We start from the raw sequence: 18,360 nt of genomic DNA, 5'->3' as shown, positions 1-18,360 counted from the left end.
TGCCAAAGTACATAAAAATTTGTTAAAAATAATTTCAAAAGGAACTGCCAACGCTGGTCAATTCTTCCGCAAAATTGCTGAAAGACCATCAACATATGTAAGTGACGAAGGTTTGAGAGAAAGCATCCCCTTGAAAATGCCATCAGATTAGATGTGCAAACTGCCAAAATTTAGAAATGAAGATATCTCGGATGAAAGGTCTGGGGACGCCTCATCAGCCAACACATAATTTGACATAAAAAAGTCTGAAAATAAGTTAGCTGTTTCGGCAGGTGTACTTGCAAATTTATCATACGACTTCACCGAAATAGGTACATATATGTACTTGAATTCGACTTTTTAGCTTTGACAAAATTCCAAAAGGACTTAGGATTAGCTTCGAGGTTCCGCTCAGTTCTATGAATATAGAAAAGTTACTGGACCGTTATCTAAAAAAGGAGGTTATCCCAATAACCCCACTCCGCACAAGAGATCAATCTGGTCGCAGTGCCTTCGCCCGTACAACCATTACCATTACCATAATTTTTGAAAAGCAGGCTATCTAAAGACTTAAAGTTCTTTTGAAAATGCTTGTATTTTACAAAAATATGACTGATTACTAGTTGCTTTAAATTTCTTTAAATTTTAAGATTTTTAATTTCTTAATTTGCTTATTATGACTTAAGGGAGAACACCGCTGTGATTTTTCAAAAAAAAAGGTAAAAACACAAACTCATTTTTCAAACCTGCACCATTTTCTCAAAAAAAAAAATAAAAATAAAAAAACCGCCACGTACGACGATATCCATTGATGTATAGATTAAGAATTTTATTGGTTTTTTGCTTTCAGATGATTTTTCACCGCTGTATCGTGGCCACCAGGGTGCATCAGTTTTTTATGACGTCATTGCATTAATATTAATAACAATTGTAATTTTTAATATTTTTTAATAAAAATTTGTGTCAGTATAGTCGAATATATGTTAAATAAACTATATTTTGTCCGATCCTCAAATAATTATTATAAAAAAAATTCATGAAAATCACTTAATTTTCACGCGTTCACAGCGGTTTTCCCCCTCAAGGTGACTTATAGCAGCGCTTCTTCTTTAAAGGAATATTATTAAGGCAAAATTCATGTATTATTGAATTAAAATAAGAAAAATAACTGTGAATGCCCAAGTCGGACACTAATTCATCCCATTTAAATGCTAAAAGTGAATTACTAAGCTCAGATAATCAATAGAGTGCATAATTCAAAATAGTTTTATACACGAAAAAGGTAAAGATTCATAAAAATGTATTTGAATATCTAACGGGACCTAATGAATACTCGTACCAGCATCGAATATTAGAGAAATACACTTGGACATGCAATAATTAATATTATTTGGGGAAAAATAAATCCTGTCTTATGATCGATCTACGACTTTTAGCAACTCCGATTATTTCAGTGATTTCTTTAACATCGAATATGCCCGAACGGAATCGAGGAAGCCAAAATTGCACGTAATTACTGTTACAGTAGCCGACCCGCAAATATCAGCGGAAATTCTTCATCCCCACATCACCGCCGTCTGGAGCAATGAAAAGCTGCCTCCGTCCAGGACAAATGGCATCATAGTGAAGCTGCCCAAGAAAGGCGACCTTCGTGACTGCGGCAACTGGCGCGGAATAACCCTACTTAACACCATGTACAAAACTGTAGTCGTGATCACACAAAGCAGGCTCGAAGATATCGAACGCTCCTTAAGAGACGAGCAAGCTGGTTTTCGCCCTTATAGTAGAATAATCAGTTGAGTGGCACTCTGCGCTCTACATGCTGTTCTTAGACTTTAAGAAGGCGTTCGACACTATCAAACGAGACGCTATATGGCTGCCACTGAGTAGAAAGGGAGCTCCCGCCAAGATAATCCACCTCATCAAAGCCCTCTACGAGAACTCCGAAACTGGCAGTGCTTCACAAAGGCGATATCAGCGATCCATTCACCATCCACGCACATGTAAATCAAAGTTGTCCCCTGTCGCCCCTTGCTAACTGACCCTGCACAAAAAAGGCATCATATGGAGTTTCACCAGATATCTTAAGGACCTGGACTTCGCCAATGAAATCTGCCTCCTCTCTCACAAACTCTCTGACATGCAAGCGAAGGCGGACAGACTAGTCGCGCTGGCACGCACTGTCGGACTGGAGGTCAACATTGCCAAGACCAAGGCTATGAGAGTTCACCACAATAACGCAAGGCAGATATTGGTTGAGGGATGCCCGGTGGAATTCGTCGAAAGCTTCTGCTATCTCGGCTACATCATCACGGCGGATGGTGGAGCAGATGAAGATGTCAACTGCAGACTAAACAAAGCGAGAGCGGCTTTCGGGCGAATGCATACAGTATGGGAGAGTTCGCAAATCTTCAGGCGCACTAAACTACGAATATTTGGCTCATGCGTGAGGTCCGTATAGTTGTAGGAAAGCGAAACATGGCAGCTTTCTAACACCATCACACAGAGGCTACAATCCTTCATCAACAAATGCCTCCGCATCATCTGCAGAATATTCTGGCCAAACACCATCAGTAACGACGCACTGTGGAGATTAACGAACGAGGAACTCATCCTTAGGCGAATCAAAAGCAAAAAGTGGCGGTGGGTAGGTGACACATTGAGAAAACCACCAGACAGCATCACAAGAATGGCACTGGACTGGAATCCGCAAGGGAGCAGAGGTTGCGGTTGACCAAAGAACACTTGGAGAAGGCCGATGTTGCGCAAACTAGCAGATGCCGACATCTCATGGGACGGTGCAAAAACAACAGCACAAATCCGTGAACGATGAAAGAGTGTTGTCGAGGCCCTATGCTCCCGAGTGGAGTGAATAAGGAAAAAAAAAACATTAGAGTATGGGCACCATAAACTACATTCACAATTTCAGCTGTCTGGCTTGCATTTCCGCCTTTATCGAAGAAAAACTGTAAAATGTACCCAATTTTCTCTTTGTTGACTTCCATTGTTAACACCCTGTAACTCACAATTGAATAAAACAAACAAAAAAGCAACAAAGCATTTTGTTAGTGTTAAATGTCACCTTTACAACAAGCATAAACTTTAAATTACTTGATCGATACTTTACAAGATATCGATCACTGCAGCCATCTACCGAGAAAATAACGACTTTATTTATTCCCAACAAACCATACAAACTGCCATACGATTTAGAGCCTTGGATGCAAATACGAAGTTGAAAACGCACGATACCTTCTTCTTACGGCAATTAGAACGCCGACTCTGCTTAGGCAATCAGTTTTAGCCCCATCAAGATCTTGTCGAAAAACGCCGTACAGATTCAGGTCAAAGAATTCACTATCATAAAAGTGCGCGGCCAACCACGCCTCAACATAGCAATGATGTCAAAAGCATCTTCAGTACAAAACTGACGCATTTTATACAATTTAGTCCTTAAGCTCGAAATATTGTGTCCTTCATTCATATGAATCTGAGCAAATGCCAGCTATCGAACAGCAAATGTTGAAAGAATTTTTCTCACATATGAAGCGAAATCATAGCAATCGCTCCAATTTTTGTGCTATTTTTAACTATTTTTTATTAATACAGCCCATTTGAGTTTTATGAACCGTGCACTCTTTTCAAGAATCGCATCCTTATTTTAAGCACTTCACTGCCGGCAACACTGGCCATAATTCTCAATAAACACATTTCCGGCGAAAGCGACAGAGAAAGTAAAAGAATCGAATTAAACAAACCAGCGTTGCTATAGAAATCTTTCGATGTCATTAAAACATAAAGAATCAACAAAAATATCTGAACAGTAAACATAAACAATTGGGCGATTTTACTCAAAGCATACAACAGGTGGGCGACAGCGTCTCATTGGCAACTGGCAGCGAACTCAATGTTGCTATAACAAATTGAACACGCAGGCGAGCAATAAGCAAAATATTGATTCAATAATTTTTCATTTGGAAACTTTTTCTCATTGAAAGCAATTGAATTATACGGAAATAAATTTTTTTGCTATTTTCTATATTTTTTACACAAAGAAAATACAATTAACACTTATTTGCAATAGCAAAAGCAGCAGCAAAAGCAAACCAAATCTAAGGAATGGCCGACGCCCGCAGAAAAATGGAAATGCTACGCTCTAAGGCAAAAGAAATGGAAATCAGATATGCACCGGTAAAGGGTAAAAGACCCACAATCCGAATTAATGCACCGCAAGCTAGCAAAACCACGAGCACACAGGATTTAAAGTCAATGCGCCACACAACAGCTTCTTCCATGAAGACGGGCGCCTCACTTATACCGGACTTGAATAAATTGATTAGTCGGGTGCGTGAATTTCCCGATGATCGTTTCATCTATTTGACTTATATGCTAAATAAGTCGAGCGAATATTTCACGCCATACAGCTTGATGTAAGTACTAAACTAAATTTTGTGGTGATATTTTAGTTAAATGCTCGTGAGCAAATATAAACGAATGAAATGAAAATCGCGAGTCGCTCACGAAAATACTCGCTCACTGCGTTTTGACGCATATTTTTGTATTAGAGGTTAAAGCAAACACTTCAATCAAAGATTTAAAGCAAATTTCTTCAATTTCTGGTCGCGGTTACGCTTCATATGCAGGGTTCTAAAGTTTTATACAGCTTTCGAATGGCAGTTGGTTAGATGAGCAGACTTGTCAAAGCAGAAGTGCTTTGTAGGATTTAGATTGGTTGCCGAGGGACGGTCGCTTTAGGCAAAAAAGAACAAATTTTCTGAGTTGAGATATTTTACTCAGGACCCTGAAACCGCCTACCGCAAGCGATAGAATCTCATACATACCGTACAGATATCTAACCCCGTGGTTTTAGCCGTCGTTGCAGAACTACTTTATGAGCAACTGCCGCTAAGTTGGTTACGGATTCGATACCTACTTTGAAAATAAAACATCACTTTGGAAATAGAATAGTTTGCCTAGAATCGATCGCCCTTCGACAGACAATGACAAACTTTATAGTAGAGTTCTACGATGAAAAAGCATCGACTAAAAAAAATCTGCCATTCGGAGGCAGTTGAAGCTTCCGTTTGTAAAAGAAACCCATCAAACACTTAGCAAAGGCTCTAAGCAACCACTCCATACTTATAACGCACCAAATTCCACGGTTCAAATTAAAATTTGAAAGAGACGTGCCAAGAAGCACCAAGAGGTTGGTAAGTTCTAAAACACTTAGGCTAAAAATCACATTGTAATCGAAGCTGTGAAAAGTAACAGAGTCGATAGTCAAGGAGTAAAGGAGAGAAGTGATAGAGAGACAGGGATAGAATAGAATAGAGACAGAGACAGATACAGAAACAGAAACAGGATAGAATAGAGACAGAGATACGATAGAATAGATACAGAGACAGAAACAGGATAGAATAGAGACAGATACAGAAACAGAGACAGAGACAAACAGAAACAGAGACAGAAGTGAAGTTAGAACTTGCAGCTCAAAAAACTGAAGTCGTATTACTGACAACACGACTGGTACGTGAAGAGTTAGTGATTACGGTAGCCCATATATCAAATATCTGGGAGTACTCATTGACTCGAAAATGACCTTTAAGCATCATTTACAGTCAGTCAGTGAAAAAGCCGTAAGAATAAATAACGCGTTGACTAGACTAATGCGTAATATTGGCAGCCCTCGCGCAAGTATACGGAGACTCCTGTTAACAGTCATGAACTCAGTGATTCAGCACCAATCTGGGCAAACATGAAGCCATCGTACCTCCAACACGTACGAGCCACATACAAACTTAACGCTTTGTGAGTAGCCAGTCCCTATCGCACTGTCTCAGATGACGCAATCGATGTGATAACGGGAATGGTGCCCATCGACCTTCTCGCGGTTGCGATGTATTAGCTACATAACACCATTGGACAGAAACCGTCGAACACGGCTAAAAAAGAAGAAAGGCTGCGAACAATTGAAGAATGGTAGATACGATGGGAGCAATATGAGAAAGGTAGGTGAACCTTTGAACTGATTTCCAACATTGCGAGGTGCATTGAGCAAAAGAGAAATTGATTTTTGTATCACACAGTTGCTTACTGGGCACGGATTGCTTCAAAGCTTACCTACACAGGTTCCATCTTGAGAACGACATGTACTGCCCGCAATGCCCCAAAGAACAAGAAACGGCGAGGCATATCTTGTTCCAATGCCCGCTGGAAAATTACATGTGTATCATGAAGAACCTTCAATACGCGGAATATGCACGTAGATCCCTAGAAGGAGCTCCTAAACACAATGTACAGAACAGGATGGCAATAACAGACGATTGAATAATAAAATACTCACAACAGCCTCCTGACGGACTACTTTGAAGTTCCAGGACATGAGAGGGGCTTAGTTGGGTTAAAGTCCCTTAGGCTTTTGTCGCTCCCGCTCCTTCACAAAAACAAAAAAAAACAAACAGAGACAGAGACAGAGATGAAGACAGAAACAGAGATAGCTATTCCTGTGAGAATTTTCCGGATTCTTAGGGAAATCTGAAAATATCCCCCAGTTTGAAAGAGCAAATTTACCCATTCTCTTGACATCGGAACCCAAAATTCGTAGCCTTGCTCTAGTAAAGGCAGGTTACTCATAGAGATAATGCGCAGTGCTATCCGGCTCCTCTATGCAAGACAGGCAAATCAAGTCGTCACTGATTCCAGTAGTGGTCATATGCGAGCGTCTTTTCTACCTTTTAGAAGTAAGTTCGACAGTTAGGCGAGGTCAGTTTACAAGATTTACATGTTATCATAAAGGGAGACATACCTAGACTTAGTAAAACTGGTATTTTGTTGTACCACTGGAAGGTGGTGGCGGCTAAATTGTTAAATTTTCAACGGTAACTGATTAACGTTAATAAGATAAACACTGCGTACCGGTTGAATGTTAATTTTTGGTTTGCGGACATCAAAAAAGCTACCACAGCTTCCGCGAAAATACTTCATAGATTGACGCACGCACTTTTGCAACTCCTCGCTGTATTTGATAAGTCTAGGTTAACCCGTCAGCCGACAGTCAATTACCTCTTTGGTAGCGACTGCCACTTTTAGAAGCTAGAAGTTTAAGCTGAGTGAAGGTTTTCTGGTAAAAACTCTTGTCACCCAACTTCGAACCTGCCCGTCTTCTGTTCCTGCAAATTATAGCATCCCGATTCTTGTGAGTTGGGCAACGCATTTTTAGACTCCAACCGACAGGCATGTGTCCATCCCTCCATGTTCTGTGTAGGAGTTGACGCATGTACTTCCCTTCTTTCAACAACTTGGGTTAGTTAGTCAATTTCCGCATAGACATCGTTCTCTAGTTCTATATCTGAAAAATTTACATCCCCAGTCTCTCCATTACAGGGAAGTTAAATACGACGATTTGCCGAATAAGCATCATTACTTCACCTTGAGTCGACATGGCGTTACTTATTGGCATTTGTCGGAAAACTTTTTCACGCCTCTCATGCAGTGGCAGCAAGAGTTTCAACAATTCTTAAGTATCATTAAGATACACAGTTTTGCGGTGTTTCGTGTGTGGAAGGGCTTCAAAGTGTGGGAGAAAACGGTTAAGTGGCGCAAACTGAACGATGCACGCGCCTATCTGCACGATCATCTCTTCATTGCAATACGGCCGCTAGCCAAAGCGATTCTGCAATTCCGCGCAGACATTGTGCAGCTAAATAAGCTGACATTCGTTGATGTCGCAGGTAATTGAAAGTCCACTTAACTTCTGTTTGAAAAACGATAATTCGTCTGAGTTTGTTTCTTTTCATTTCTAGCTATCGAAGAACGGCATCCATTCTATTTTCTTGAGACACAAATGTGTGTGTATGAGCGCATGAAAGCGACACTGCGTGATTTCCACGAACGTTCTAGGAAAATGTTGTGTAAGTAAACGCCTTAGAATGAATTTAATGAACTTAAATTTTAATTTTTCAATTATACTTCAAATACTTGTGTAACCCTCTCGCCACCACCAGTTCAAGCTTGCACCACTGCCATTGTAGAGCGCGGCTTCTTTCCCACGGACGAGATCAATTTTTTCCCATCCATTAAGAAAATGAAGGATGCAATGAATTTCACGGATCGTGCGAAGAAGCGAAATTTCTGCAAAATGCTTTCAAAGTAAGTGAAAACTCATTTGTCGACATATTTAATTATAGCCAGGCTACAGTTAGAAGTCTTCTTCTTCTTCTTAATTGGCGCTATAAGCGCTTACGCAACTTTGGCCAAGTTTAACTTAGCACTCCAGCCGTGCTAACCGACCCCAGTTGGACACACCAAATGAAGCCAAGTCCTTCTCCACCTGATCTTTCCAACGCAGAGGAGGCCTTCCTCTTCCTCTGTTGCCACCAGCTGGTACCGCGTCGAATACTTTCAGAGCTGGAACGTTTGTATCCATTCGGACGACATGAGCCAGCCAACGTAGCCGCTGGATCTTTATTCGCTGCACTATGTTTATGTCGTCGTAAAGCTCATACAGGTCATCGTTCCATCGCCTGCGATATTCGGCGTTGCCAACGTGCAAAGGTCCAAAAATCTTGCGCAGAATCTATAAGTCCGCATTAGGTAATATTTGATTGTAGAGGATATTCAGAAGTAAAACTGGCACTACTGGTTAAAGTTTCCCTTCCGTATTGCCGAAAATTGCCGAAACCTCAAATTAGCTACATTGCTCAGAAAATACGAATATACCCATATGAATGCTCAAAAATGCTTAATCCATTAATTCCGGTTTTCACCTCCACAGTTTATGGCATTCAAAAACGTCGGGTTATTCTTCATTCGCACAACTTCGACAGATGCTGTTGTGCGGCAAATTGAACCTTTTCGTATTCTTCTTCTCTTCTCCAATCCTGTCATCTCCGGTAGGTCATAGAGCCTCAATTCCGTTTTTTTTTTTCATGCTCATTCCTCTCGGGAGCATAGGGCAGGCTTGCGTTGGTTTCGTTAATCTATTTGATTTCTGACAGAGTAGGTGATTAGCCTGCCGCTATCAGTCCACCTGTCGTTGCTTAGGAACAACGCCTTCTTACTGCTTTGAGCACCATCTGTGTTTCAGATTTTTCTGGCAGAAGGATCACACAGATGGTTGAGGACTTCGCTAAATTTGATGTGTCGGCGCTATTATCGCGATTATCCGCTTCCTCTTGCTGGCGCCACTGATGCAATATGTAACTGTGGCCTTTTCTTTGTTTTTTTTGCTTGTTTTAGCAGCCACTATGCAAATAATGCGCAGACTTTTGTGCGGGGGTAAAGATGGAAAGGATAAGTTTTTGGGGTTGAGAAATGAGAATTTTTTTTTGTTTTTAGAAAGAGGGAAAGTAGGTAAATTTGGAATTAATTGTAATTCCGCTGGAAAAACAACATTTCTGGTGAGGCACCCTATTGTATATATATATGTATTGTATGTATATATGTATACATAACATATAGTCATACATTTCAACCGCTTTTAGCTTTTTGAGTTATTGTGACAATATGATGTACCATATGTTGCACCAATTGACTGCCAGTGCCTTTCGCCGCTTGGTTGAGTCAATGGAAGTGCACCACACAGTCGCGCCAACCATGGAGGAGTTGCAGGAAAACCCAGCGCTGGATAAGCAAATCGAAAATCCGCGACCGGAAAATGTGCCAGCGGTAACTACTAGAGACCAAATAAGCAGAGTTATGAGTCAATGAAAACTTCCATATTCTTTCACTGCAGAATCCCTTCTTCATTGCTGAGTTATACATGTTAACGGATCGTATAGATGTCGACCCATCCGAGTGAGCCCAACTATGAAGTAATAATAGTTTGTATTTAAATTTCCAACATGCTTTTCTCGCCACTAGAGAGGTGATGAAACATATCTTTCAACGCATTTCATCTTTAATATTGGAAACAGTTACCGAAATGGAGAATTTCACCGATGACAAAACATTCAACCAATATACAGAGTAAATTAAATTGAGCTCAAAAAGCATTTAATGAGTCACTTTTTCTCTCTATACATTTCTGCATTTCTCTAGTGCTCTTTTATCTTTTTCCCTCTCTTTTTCACTCCGTTTCTGCTTCATCTCACTACAGACCTTCTATTATGGGCCGTCAAGAGGAACGTTTGGCAATGACTGCGCCAGATTTGAACTTTCTCTTACGCACTGATGCGCGCTTTCAGAAAGATCGGTAAGTATTGATGTGGTCACTGATATTGCATTGGATTTTTAAATTAAAATTTATTAAATTGGCATTTACTTTGCAGCAAACTTATGTTCACATATATACACAGCGCCTACGAGAAGGCAATGCTCTACGCAGAACGTTTCGATACCATACGAAACAACTATGAGATCGATATGACTACAGATCCGAAAAAACTTACATCGGAAAGGGGTGAATTTTAATTGCGTCACTTATTTATCTATAATCAACCTTTCATTGTTATTGTTTTGCAGATCTGGAGGAGCTACGCGCATACTGTAATCGCTACTGCAACAACGTGCGCGCATTGGATGGCATATTGTCAATTGTTAATTTGGGCCTATTGAAATTAACTCAAACCAGCTTCAAGGATACCGTCACGCCCATCTGTCAAAGCCTTTCAAATGTCCTTAATATATATATACCAAAGTGAGTAAGATAGCTTGGGTTAGAAGTCTATGTATAGGCATTGCGGGCGCCGTGAGTACAATGACCAAGATCAGCTCTTAATATGCATTTGTTGGATTTGCTACCTCTGGACCCAGCGAGTCAAGAGGAGGCAATGAAAACAATGTGTTGGCTACAACTCTCCGGCCGATAACTCTCCTTTCCCCAGTAGTAAAGACTCTTGAAACCCTTCTACTCCCACTCTAAACGAAACACCTGACCCCAGCCTCACACCAGCATGGTTTCGAAGAGTGCACAGCAACACCACGGCATACACCGTCATTAACACTCACATAAACTGCGGGCTCAACCAAAACCACCCCTGCGAGAGAACTGTCCTAGTAGCGTTGGACCTAAAAAAGGCTTTCGACACAGTCAGCCTCGTCACGCTACTATATGATATTTTACAGTCAAGAGCTGAAGAGATTGGACCGCGAACTACCTGAGTGGTCGTCATTCGACGGTGCTCTTTCGAGACCAAATCCCTAAGCAGAGCAAAATAAAGCAAGGAGTTCTGCAGGGTGGTGTCCTTTCCCCTTTGCTTTTAAACTTCTGTATCTCGAAACTCCCCCAGCCACCAGAGGGAGTGTCCCTGGTCTCCTACGCCGACGACTGCACGATAGCGGCGTCGGGCAATGGCATTGATGGCCTGTGCGCCAAGGTAAAAAACGACCTCGCTTCTTCACTGCGACGAACCTAAAACTTTCACCACGAAGTCCACGGCGACCCTCTTCCCCACCTGAACAAAGGAGGTCAAACTGCAACTTAAGGTAAAATTTGATGATGCACCAATTCAATTGGGGCAAAGACAAAGAAATGTTGCTATCGTCATTTAAGGTAATAAGCCTCCCAGGCACGCCAGAAGGCACCTCCTCAATTACGTGGACGAGCTCCAGGACAAAACAGACCGACAATTACTGGATCGGATGTGTGTAGACAGACAATTAACGACATTCATCGGGACCACCTTACCACCTTCTTAAGCCCCCGACCCCCGAATGCTGTCATCGGAGACCAACCACCACCCAGGAAGAGCTCCAACTTTCCCGAGAGTCCCGCGTAACCTTGGCACAATTACGTTCTGGATATTGTAGCAGGCTAAACTCCTACCTTTTCAGAATTCATCCCGACATTCTAAGCATATGTGGAGGCACCCGACACGACACTTACCATCTTTTGACATGCCCCATCAAACCCACTCATCTAATACCCCTCTTCCTCGGGACCCAACCTGTCGAATCAGCAAGTTTCCTGGACCTACCGTTAGATGAACTAGACGAAGACGACGGGTGATTTACACTATACTGGCAGGGTAAAGTTACTACTACATTAACAACAACAACATGTGGTGTGACACGACAATCAGACTTCCGGACATAGGACACTTTGCCCACTCTCCCTACAAAAAACGGGCAGAGTGACTGTCAGTACACTCTGCCACACTCTTTTTTGCCTGACACCTAATGACAAACGTCAAATTTCTTATAGAAAAGAGTACGGTGCTAGTTTTCCTACAAAGGCACAGTGAAGGGATAAAGATGCATACCTTGGAAGCTCGGTAAGATCTTGCTACTGAGAATGATGCTGGAGGGCGATGGCATTTGGCTAGTAACTTCAGTATAAAGAAAACAGTTTTTCAATCAAAATTCTTTGCAATACTTAAAGTAGTAGACTGGATAATAGAAAACTACGAGGAATTAAAATCACGATCTTTAAAGGTATACAAGCTGCTCTAAAGACTTAAGCAACCGCTCGCACCTCTTCTACAACAATCCAGGAATATAAGTTAAGGCTAAGCTCTGTGAATCTGCTCTCTCTATCCAGGTTTAGGAGTATATTTGATGCTCTCCAACCACCTCTAGTGTGAGTTGCCTGTGTTCTTAGTAAATGATAATTTCCTTACTATAGGGCTCTGATCTATGAAATTGTAGTAAAAAATAATGCCTAATTTCGCTAGACGGTCCGCCTCTTCGTTGCGTTCATAAGGTTATGTTCCGGTGTCCAGCCTAACAAAATGATGTGCTTTCCACCCAGTGCATTGAGGACAGTGAAGTATTCCTCAGTGAATTTGGATTTTACTGTGTGAGACTGCAGTGCGCATAGCAAGCAAAATGTCGAGGCACCTCAAAGTAGTGCCTCTTCGAAGGCAGTCTCTGTCACAGATTTCTATGTCACATCCACATGAAGAATTGGAGGATAACTGCCCATGGGTATCAATCTTTTCAAATTCGATCCAGAGACACTTGCACCAATCCTATCATACGCAAGCTTCGACTCATGTGTGGACCAGATCTCCGAGTCAGGCTCAAGGCATGGATTACGTGACTCCGAGAGTGCACACTCTAAAATAGTTACCTTCAAAGTCCCAAAGATCTTTAGTACAGGAGTTACTTGAGGAGCCGTTTACATTCTTAAGGGGAGCCGGAAGGCGGCCGCCGTAGCCAAATGGGTTGGTGCGCGAGTACCATTCGGAATTCACCGAGAGAACGTCGTTTTGAGTCTCGGTGAAAACACCAAATTAAGAAAAACATTTTTTTTATTGGCGGTCGCCCCTCGGCAGGCAATGGCAAACCTCCGAGTGTATTTCTGCCATGAAAAAGCTCCTCATAAAAATATCTGCCATTCGGAAATCGGCTTGAAACTGTAGGTCCCTCCATTTGTGGAACAACATCAAGGCGAACACCACAAATACGAGGAGGAGCTCGGCCAAACACCCGAAAAGGTGTGAAGGAGAGCAGGTTCGAAGACTTAAGATTAGGCATTATCTTTTAACTGTTTTATTCACTAAAGTCTATGCCAACAAATAAAGCTCACCATATCAAATATTTAAACTGGCGCCATTTTTCAAAATCTTACTTAAAAATCTTTACTTCCTTTACAGACTAGCCGCCGAAGAAGTGGATCGGATTACCCAAGAAATACATGATTTTATCGGTGTCATCAGTGCAGAGCCCGAAACTACTTTGGAAATTGTCGAACACATACGTGAGCTGGAACGCATCGATGAAGATTTGAATAAACTTTTCGAAGCGGTTGACTACGCGCACGATCTCTTCATGATTATTAAAGAATTCCAAATACCGTGCGATGACGATCGCCGAGAAGACTATATGGATTGCGAAGATTTGGTAAATCGTGGTAGTGATAAGTTGAAGGAGAGCCAAGCTCGCCGCCCGGAATTCATAAACCGTTTGGATCAACGCATGCAAGCCGACATAGAGTTACTGTACCAGGAGATACATGAAATCGCGCTGGCGGTGCAAAACACCGAGCTATTAGATGTGCGTAGTAAAGAATGAGATTTCAACTTGCCAATTAAAATTTTTTCGTCCACAGATAAATACGGGTAGCAAAAAAGCGAAAAGCATGCTGGACAATTTGCTGCGGCACCTGAGCGATTGCAAGGAGCAAGCGGAAGAGTATATTGGCTATCAGAAGGAATTTAAGGTGTGTGCGCTAAATTGGAAAAAATGTATAAAGTATTTAACGCAACTTCTTGACATTTACATGCGCAGATCGACATATCGCAATTTTTCGAAATGGACGATGCATTCCAAGAGATAAGAATGCGCAACAACCTCTGGCAATCGCTGGATGAATGGGAATCAGCTTTAGAAAGTTGGATTAACATGGAGTTCAACCAATTGAATGTAGAAGACATGAATAATTTGAATATGAAAATAATCAAAAACTGTTTGCAATTTGAAAAATATCTACCTGAAAACAATATTGTGCCAGAGATGAAAGCCTCCGCCGAGGACTTTAGACAAAAATTGCCCGTTATTGGTTTTCTACGTAATCCCAATTTCAAGGCGGTATGTAGGAAAAAATTCGAATTATTACTTCTATTGACTTTCTCCGCTTGCTTTGCTTAGCGTCACTGGACCGATATCGAGACTATACTGAATGTTCGCGTCTACCAAGAGGAAGGTATTCGCATATCTACCTATGAGGGGGCTGGCGCATTTGATGAAGTGAAAGCCGCACAATTGATGGAGGTCTCATCGCAAGCCTCAGGCGAGTCGCAGCTCGAAGCAATGTTGAAGACTATTGAAAACGTTTGGAAGGAAACAGAGTTGTTCATAGTGAATCATCACGATCAGAAGGATGTCTTCATATTGGCGGGCACGGAGGAGCTACAAGTAATCTTAGATGATTCGACAGTGAATATCAATACAGTAGCTGCATCCAAATTTGTTGGACCGATAAAAGCTAAAGTGCAGGAATGGACCGAGCTATTGGAGTTGTTCAATGAGATGTTAGGTAAAATTATTGGACATATTGCTTTTGCGTGCGTGGGTTGGTGCGTGACTATTCAGAATTCAGAGAGAACGTAGGTTCGAATCTCGGTGAAAGACCAAAAAGAAGAAAAACATTTTTCTAATAGCGGTCACCCCTCGGCATTCAATAGCAAACCTACGAGTGTATTTCTGCCATGAGAAAGCTCCTCATACAAAATATCCGCCGTTTGGAGTCGGCTTAAAACTGTAGGTCCCTCCATTTGTGGAACAACATCAAGACGCACACCCCCAATAGGAGGAGGAGCTCGGCTAAATACCCAGAAAGGGGGGTACGCGCCAATTGTATATATAGATAATATTTAGTCTAACAACATGGATTCTTATCGTATTAATGGCGCAATAAGCCTTCCTCTGCTACCACCAGGTGATACCGCATCAAATACTTTTAGAACCGAAGCGTTTGTATTCATTCGGACGGCATAACCCAGCCAACGAAGCCTCCGGATCTTTATTCACTGCGCTGTGTCTATGTCGTCGAAAAGCTAGTTGGTCCATCGCCTACGATACTCGCCATCGCCAACGTGCAAAGATCCAAAAATCTTCAGCAGAGGCTTTCTCTCAAACACCCCAAAGGACGTCTCTACGGATATTGTCATCGTCCAAGCTTCTCCGCCATGTGATAGGATGGGCATGATGAGAGCCTATTAAGGCGTTAGTTTTCTTCGTCGAGAGAGGGCTTTGAGATGGCTTGCCTAAAACAAGCATGATATACTGGTCACAATCCTCTTAACAGAATTTGCTGAATGAGCCGCCGTGTTGTCTTTGTCGAGACCCATTAGTTTTTCCTTCCACATTTCCGGAACAACTCAGTAATCATGTGAAAGGAACTAATAATTTCGCGTTAAGGAATCCCAATAATATCGAAAAAACTATCGGCGTTGATGTAACATTATTTTATTATTCCCCTTAACGAAAGCTATGGCAGTCGTCGTCATCGTCGTTGGCAGCTTTACAGCTGGGGGTGAGCTTTAGCTTCGTTCACGTTTCGTTTCCATGCAACCCGATCTTCGTTAACAGTTCTCCACTTTCTAACATCCAATGCCCTCAGGTCCATTAGAACTTGGTCAAGCCATGTGAGCCTTGGACGCTTTAGGACTTACAGTGGTGTATGGCACGATTGACTTCTGAGGGCGGTCATCTTTCATGCGCGTAATAGGACCCAACCATCGTAATCTTTGGGGCTTGACGTATTTCAGGATGTCCTCGCCATTACATAGACGCAGCAACTCTTCATTGTAACGTATCCGGTAGATACCATCATGCAGTCATGTCGGACCAAACACGCTTCGCAGAACTTTTCGGTCGAGTACGCTTAAACAAGATTCATCCAGCATTTATCGCCATATGCAGGAACTGACCTTATTGTTGACTGGTATAGGCGTAGCTTGCAGTCTCTCGTAAGAAGTTTGAATTTTAATAGTTTAGCAATCCTGTTTTGTATTGTTTCGTCTGAGCTATTGTCGTTTTGTATCGTGACGCCCATATATTTAAATGACTGTACGCTCTCGAAGCGGTAAATGGCAATTATTTACCATGTCTTCTGGCGGTCTTCTCTCCACCTTCCATGAAATCTTCAGATATTTGGTTTTCTCTGCATTTATTTTGAGCCCAACGGTTTCAGCACTCTTCTCGATATTGAGAAAAAGTTCGGTCAGGTACTTTTTATTTCGCGCTATTATCGCGATTTCATCGGCATATGCAACGGTTAGCCCTGACCGGTTAAAGAGATTGCTAAATTTTTCCTCCTCTCTAATTGCATAATGCAGTAGCAAGTTGTAAACGGTTGTAGAGAGGAGAGAGTCGCCTTGTTTGGCTCCACAGAAAATGTCAAACGGAAGCGAGATGGAGTGCTGGACTACTACTTCTCCGGTAGTGTTTGTCAAGATGGTCAGTTTGCTGCTGATACCCAGTTTTGCAAAAACTTTAAGGGTTTTACGGGTATGCCTGTACTTTCGTTACTTCAAGGACGAACGTATTGTATTCGGAAGTGAAAGCTTTACTCTAAACAGCTGGCGATCGCTGGCGTTTGACTCATGCACAGTTATTCTTTAGCAGCGCCAACCTCATTATTTAGTAACCCCACCTTGCATCTCTTCTTTTAAATTTATTCCTTAATTCGCCTATTTTCCTCCTCACAGAGGTTTGGATAAATTGCCAAACAACTTGGATTTATTTGGAGGCGATATTCTCCTCACCCGATATACAACGTCAGTTGCCCCAAGAGGCGAAAATGTTTTTCACCGTCGACAAAAGCTTCAAAAATATTATGCGAAGTGCGAAAAAGATTTCCTTAGCGTTGCCAGTTATGACCGATCGCAAAACATTTGATGAACTCAATGAGAATAATCGTTTGCTGGATTTGATTAGCCGCGGTCTAGAAGCATATCTCGAAGTGAAACGTGTGGTATTTCCAAGGTAAGTTAAACTGCGACTGTGGATTAGAGATAGTTTTATACTAACTCGGCTTCCAAATAGATTCTATTTCCTTTCCAATGATGAGCTACTCGAAATTTTGGCACAAACGCGTGTACCACAGGCAGTACAGCCGCACTTGCGCAAGTGTTTCGACGCCATATACCGGCTGGAGTTCGGTCAGAAGGAGAGTGGCGATGGTGGCAAGATGATACCGACTAATGACATAATTGCATTCATTTCGCCTGAAGGTGAGAAGCTGTTATTTGGTAAAGGTCTGAAGGCGCGTGGTGCAGTCGAAGAGTGGCTAAGCAAAGTCGAGGAGGCGATGTTTATTGCTGTCAAGCGATATATGCGCTTCGGGTATCAGTGCTATCCGGCCAAGGAGCGCGATGAATGGTTTCAAGGTATTGATTTTGACCCTTTCTTTTCCTAGTTTTGTTTTTAAGGAGCTCCTATTTAAATTGTAAAATCTTCTACTCTTAGATCATCCCAATCAGGTTGTACTGACGGTATCGCAACAGCAATGGGCCGCCGACATTCATATCATTTTGGACAATAACAAAACCGGCGCAAGTATCAAACTCAAGCAAATGAAGGATTTCGAGAAAAAGTGTTTCAAAAATTTAGCTGCTTTAGCGGCCCTAACACGAAAGGACATCTCGTCGTTGCTGCGCAAAATACTTTGTGCGCTTATAACAATCGATGTGCATGCGAAGGACTCTATAACATTATTGATCGATAAGGAAGTGACGAAAAAGTAAGTGAGGCGGAGTCCCAAAGGGCAACTAGCAAATACCAAATACCAAATACTTTACAAAAAAAAACAAATATATGTACATATAATTGGCGCTTGCTCCCTTTTTGGGTGTGTGGCCGAGCTTCTCCACCTATTTGTGGTGTGCGTCATGATGTTGGTACACAAATGGAGCGACCTCCCGTTTTAAGCCAACTCGGATTGGCGATGGTTTTTTATGAGGAGATTTTTCATGGCAGAAATACATTCGGAGGTCT

General features: G+C 41.9%; 1 protein-coding gene across 1 annotated transcript in view; it reads left to right on the top strand.

Annotated features, from left to right (window-relative positions):
- The first annotated feature begins 3,996 nt into the window (after window positions 1-3,996).
- Window positions 3,997-18,360, top strand: part of LOC129237534 (dynein axonemal heavy chain 6) — a 43,244-nt gene continuing 28,880 nt past the window's right edge. The window contains exons 1-17 of the mRNA XM_054872341.1: window positions 3,997-4,409; window positions 7,363-7,709; window positions 7,782-7,889; window positions 7,983-8,127; window positions 9,462-9,645; window positions 9,713-9,774; window positions 9,841-9,945; window positions 10,076-10,171; window positions 10,248-10,378; window positions 10,441-10,615; window positions 13,515-13,914; window positions 13,970-14,080; window positions 14,149-14,448; window positions 14,509-14,896; window positions 17,073-17,349; window positions 17,410-17,753; window positions 17,833-18,106. Of these exons, the coding sequence (XP_054728316.1) occupies window positions 4,099-4,409; window positions 7,363-7,709; window positions 7,782-7,889; window positions 7,983-8,127; window positions 9,462-9,645; window positions 9,713-9,774; window positions 9,841-9,945; window positions 10,076-10,171; window positions 10,248-10,378; window positions 10,441-10,615; window positions 13,515-13,914; window positions 13,970-14,080; window positions 14,149-14,448; window positions 14,509-14,896; window positions 17,073-17,349; window positions 17,410-17,753; window positions 17,833-18,106 (3,758 nt within the window). The 5' untranslated portion in view covers window positions 3,997-4,098. The remainder of the gene's footprint in view (window positions 4,410-7,362; window positions 7,710-7,781; window positions 7,890-7,982; window positions 8,128-9,461; window positions 9,646-9,712; window positions 9,775-9,840; window positions 9,946-10,075; window positions 10,172-10,247; window positions 10,379-10,440; window positions 10,616-13,514; window positions 13,915-13,969; window positions 14,081-14,148; window positions 14,449-14,508; window positions 14,897-17,072; window positions 17,350-17,409; window positions 17,754-17,832; window positions 18,107-18,360) is intronic.

The sequence above is a fragment of the Anastrepha obliqua genome, chromosome 2 (assembly GCF_027943255.1).
Source record: "Anastrepha obliqua isolate idAnaObli1 chromosome 2, idAnaObli1_1.0, whole genome shotgun sequence".
NCBI classification, from domain to species: Eukaryota; Metazoa; Arthropoda; class Insecta; order Diptera; family Tephritidae; genus Anastrepha; species Anastrepha obliqua.
Note: the sequence above shows the minus strand (reverse complement) of the source record. Positions and strands in the feature narration are given on the sequence as shown.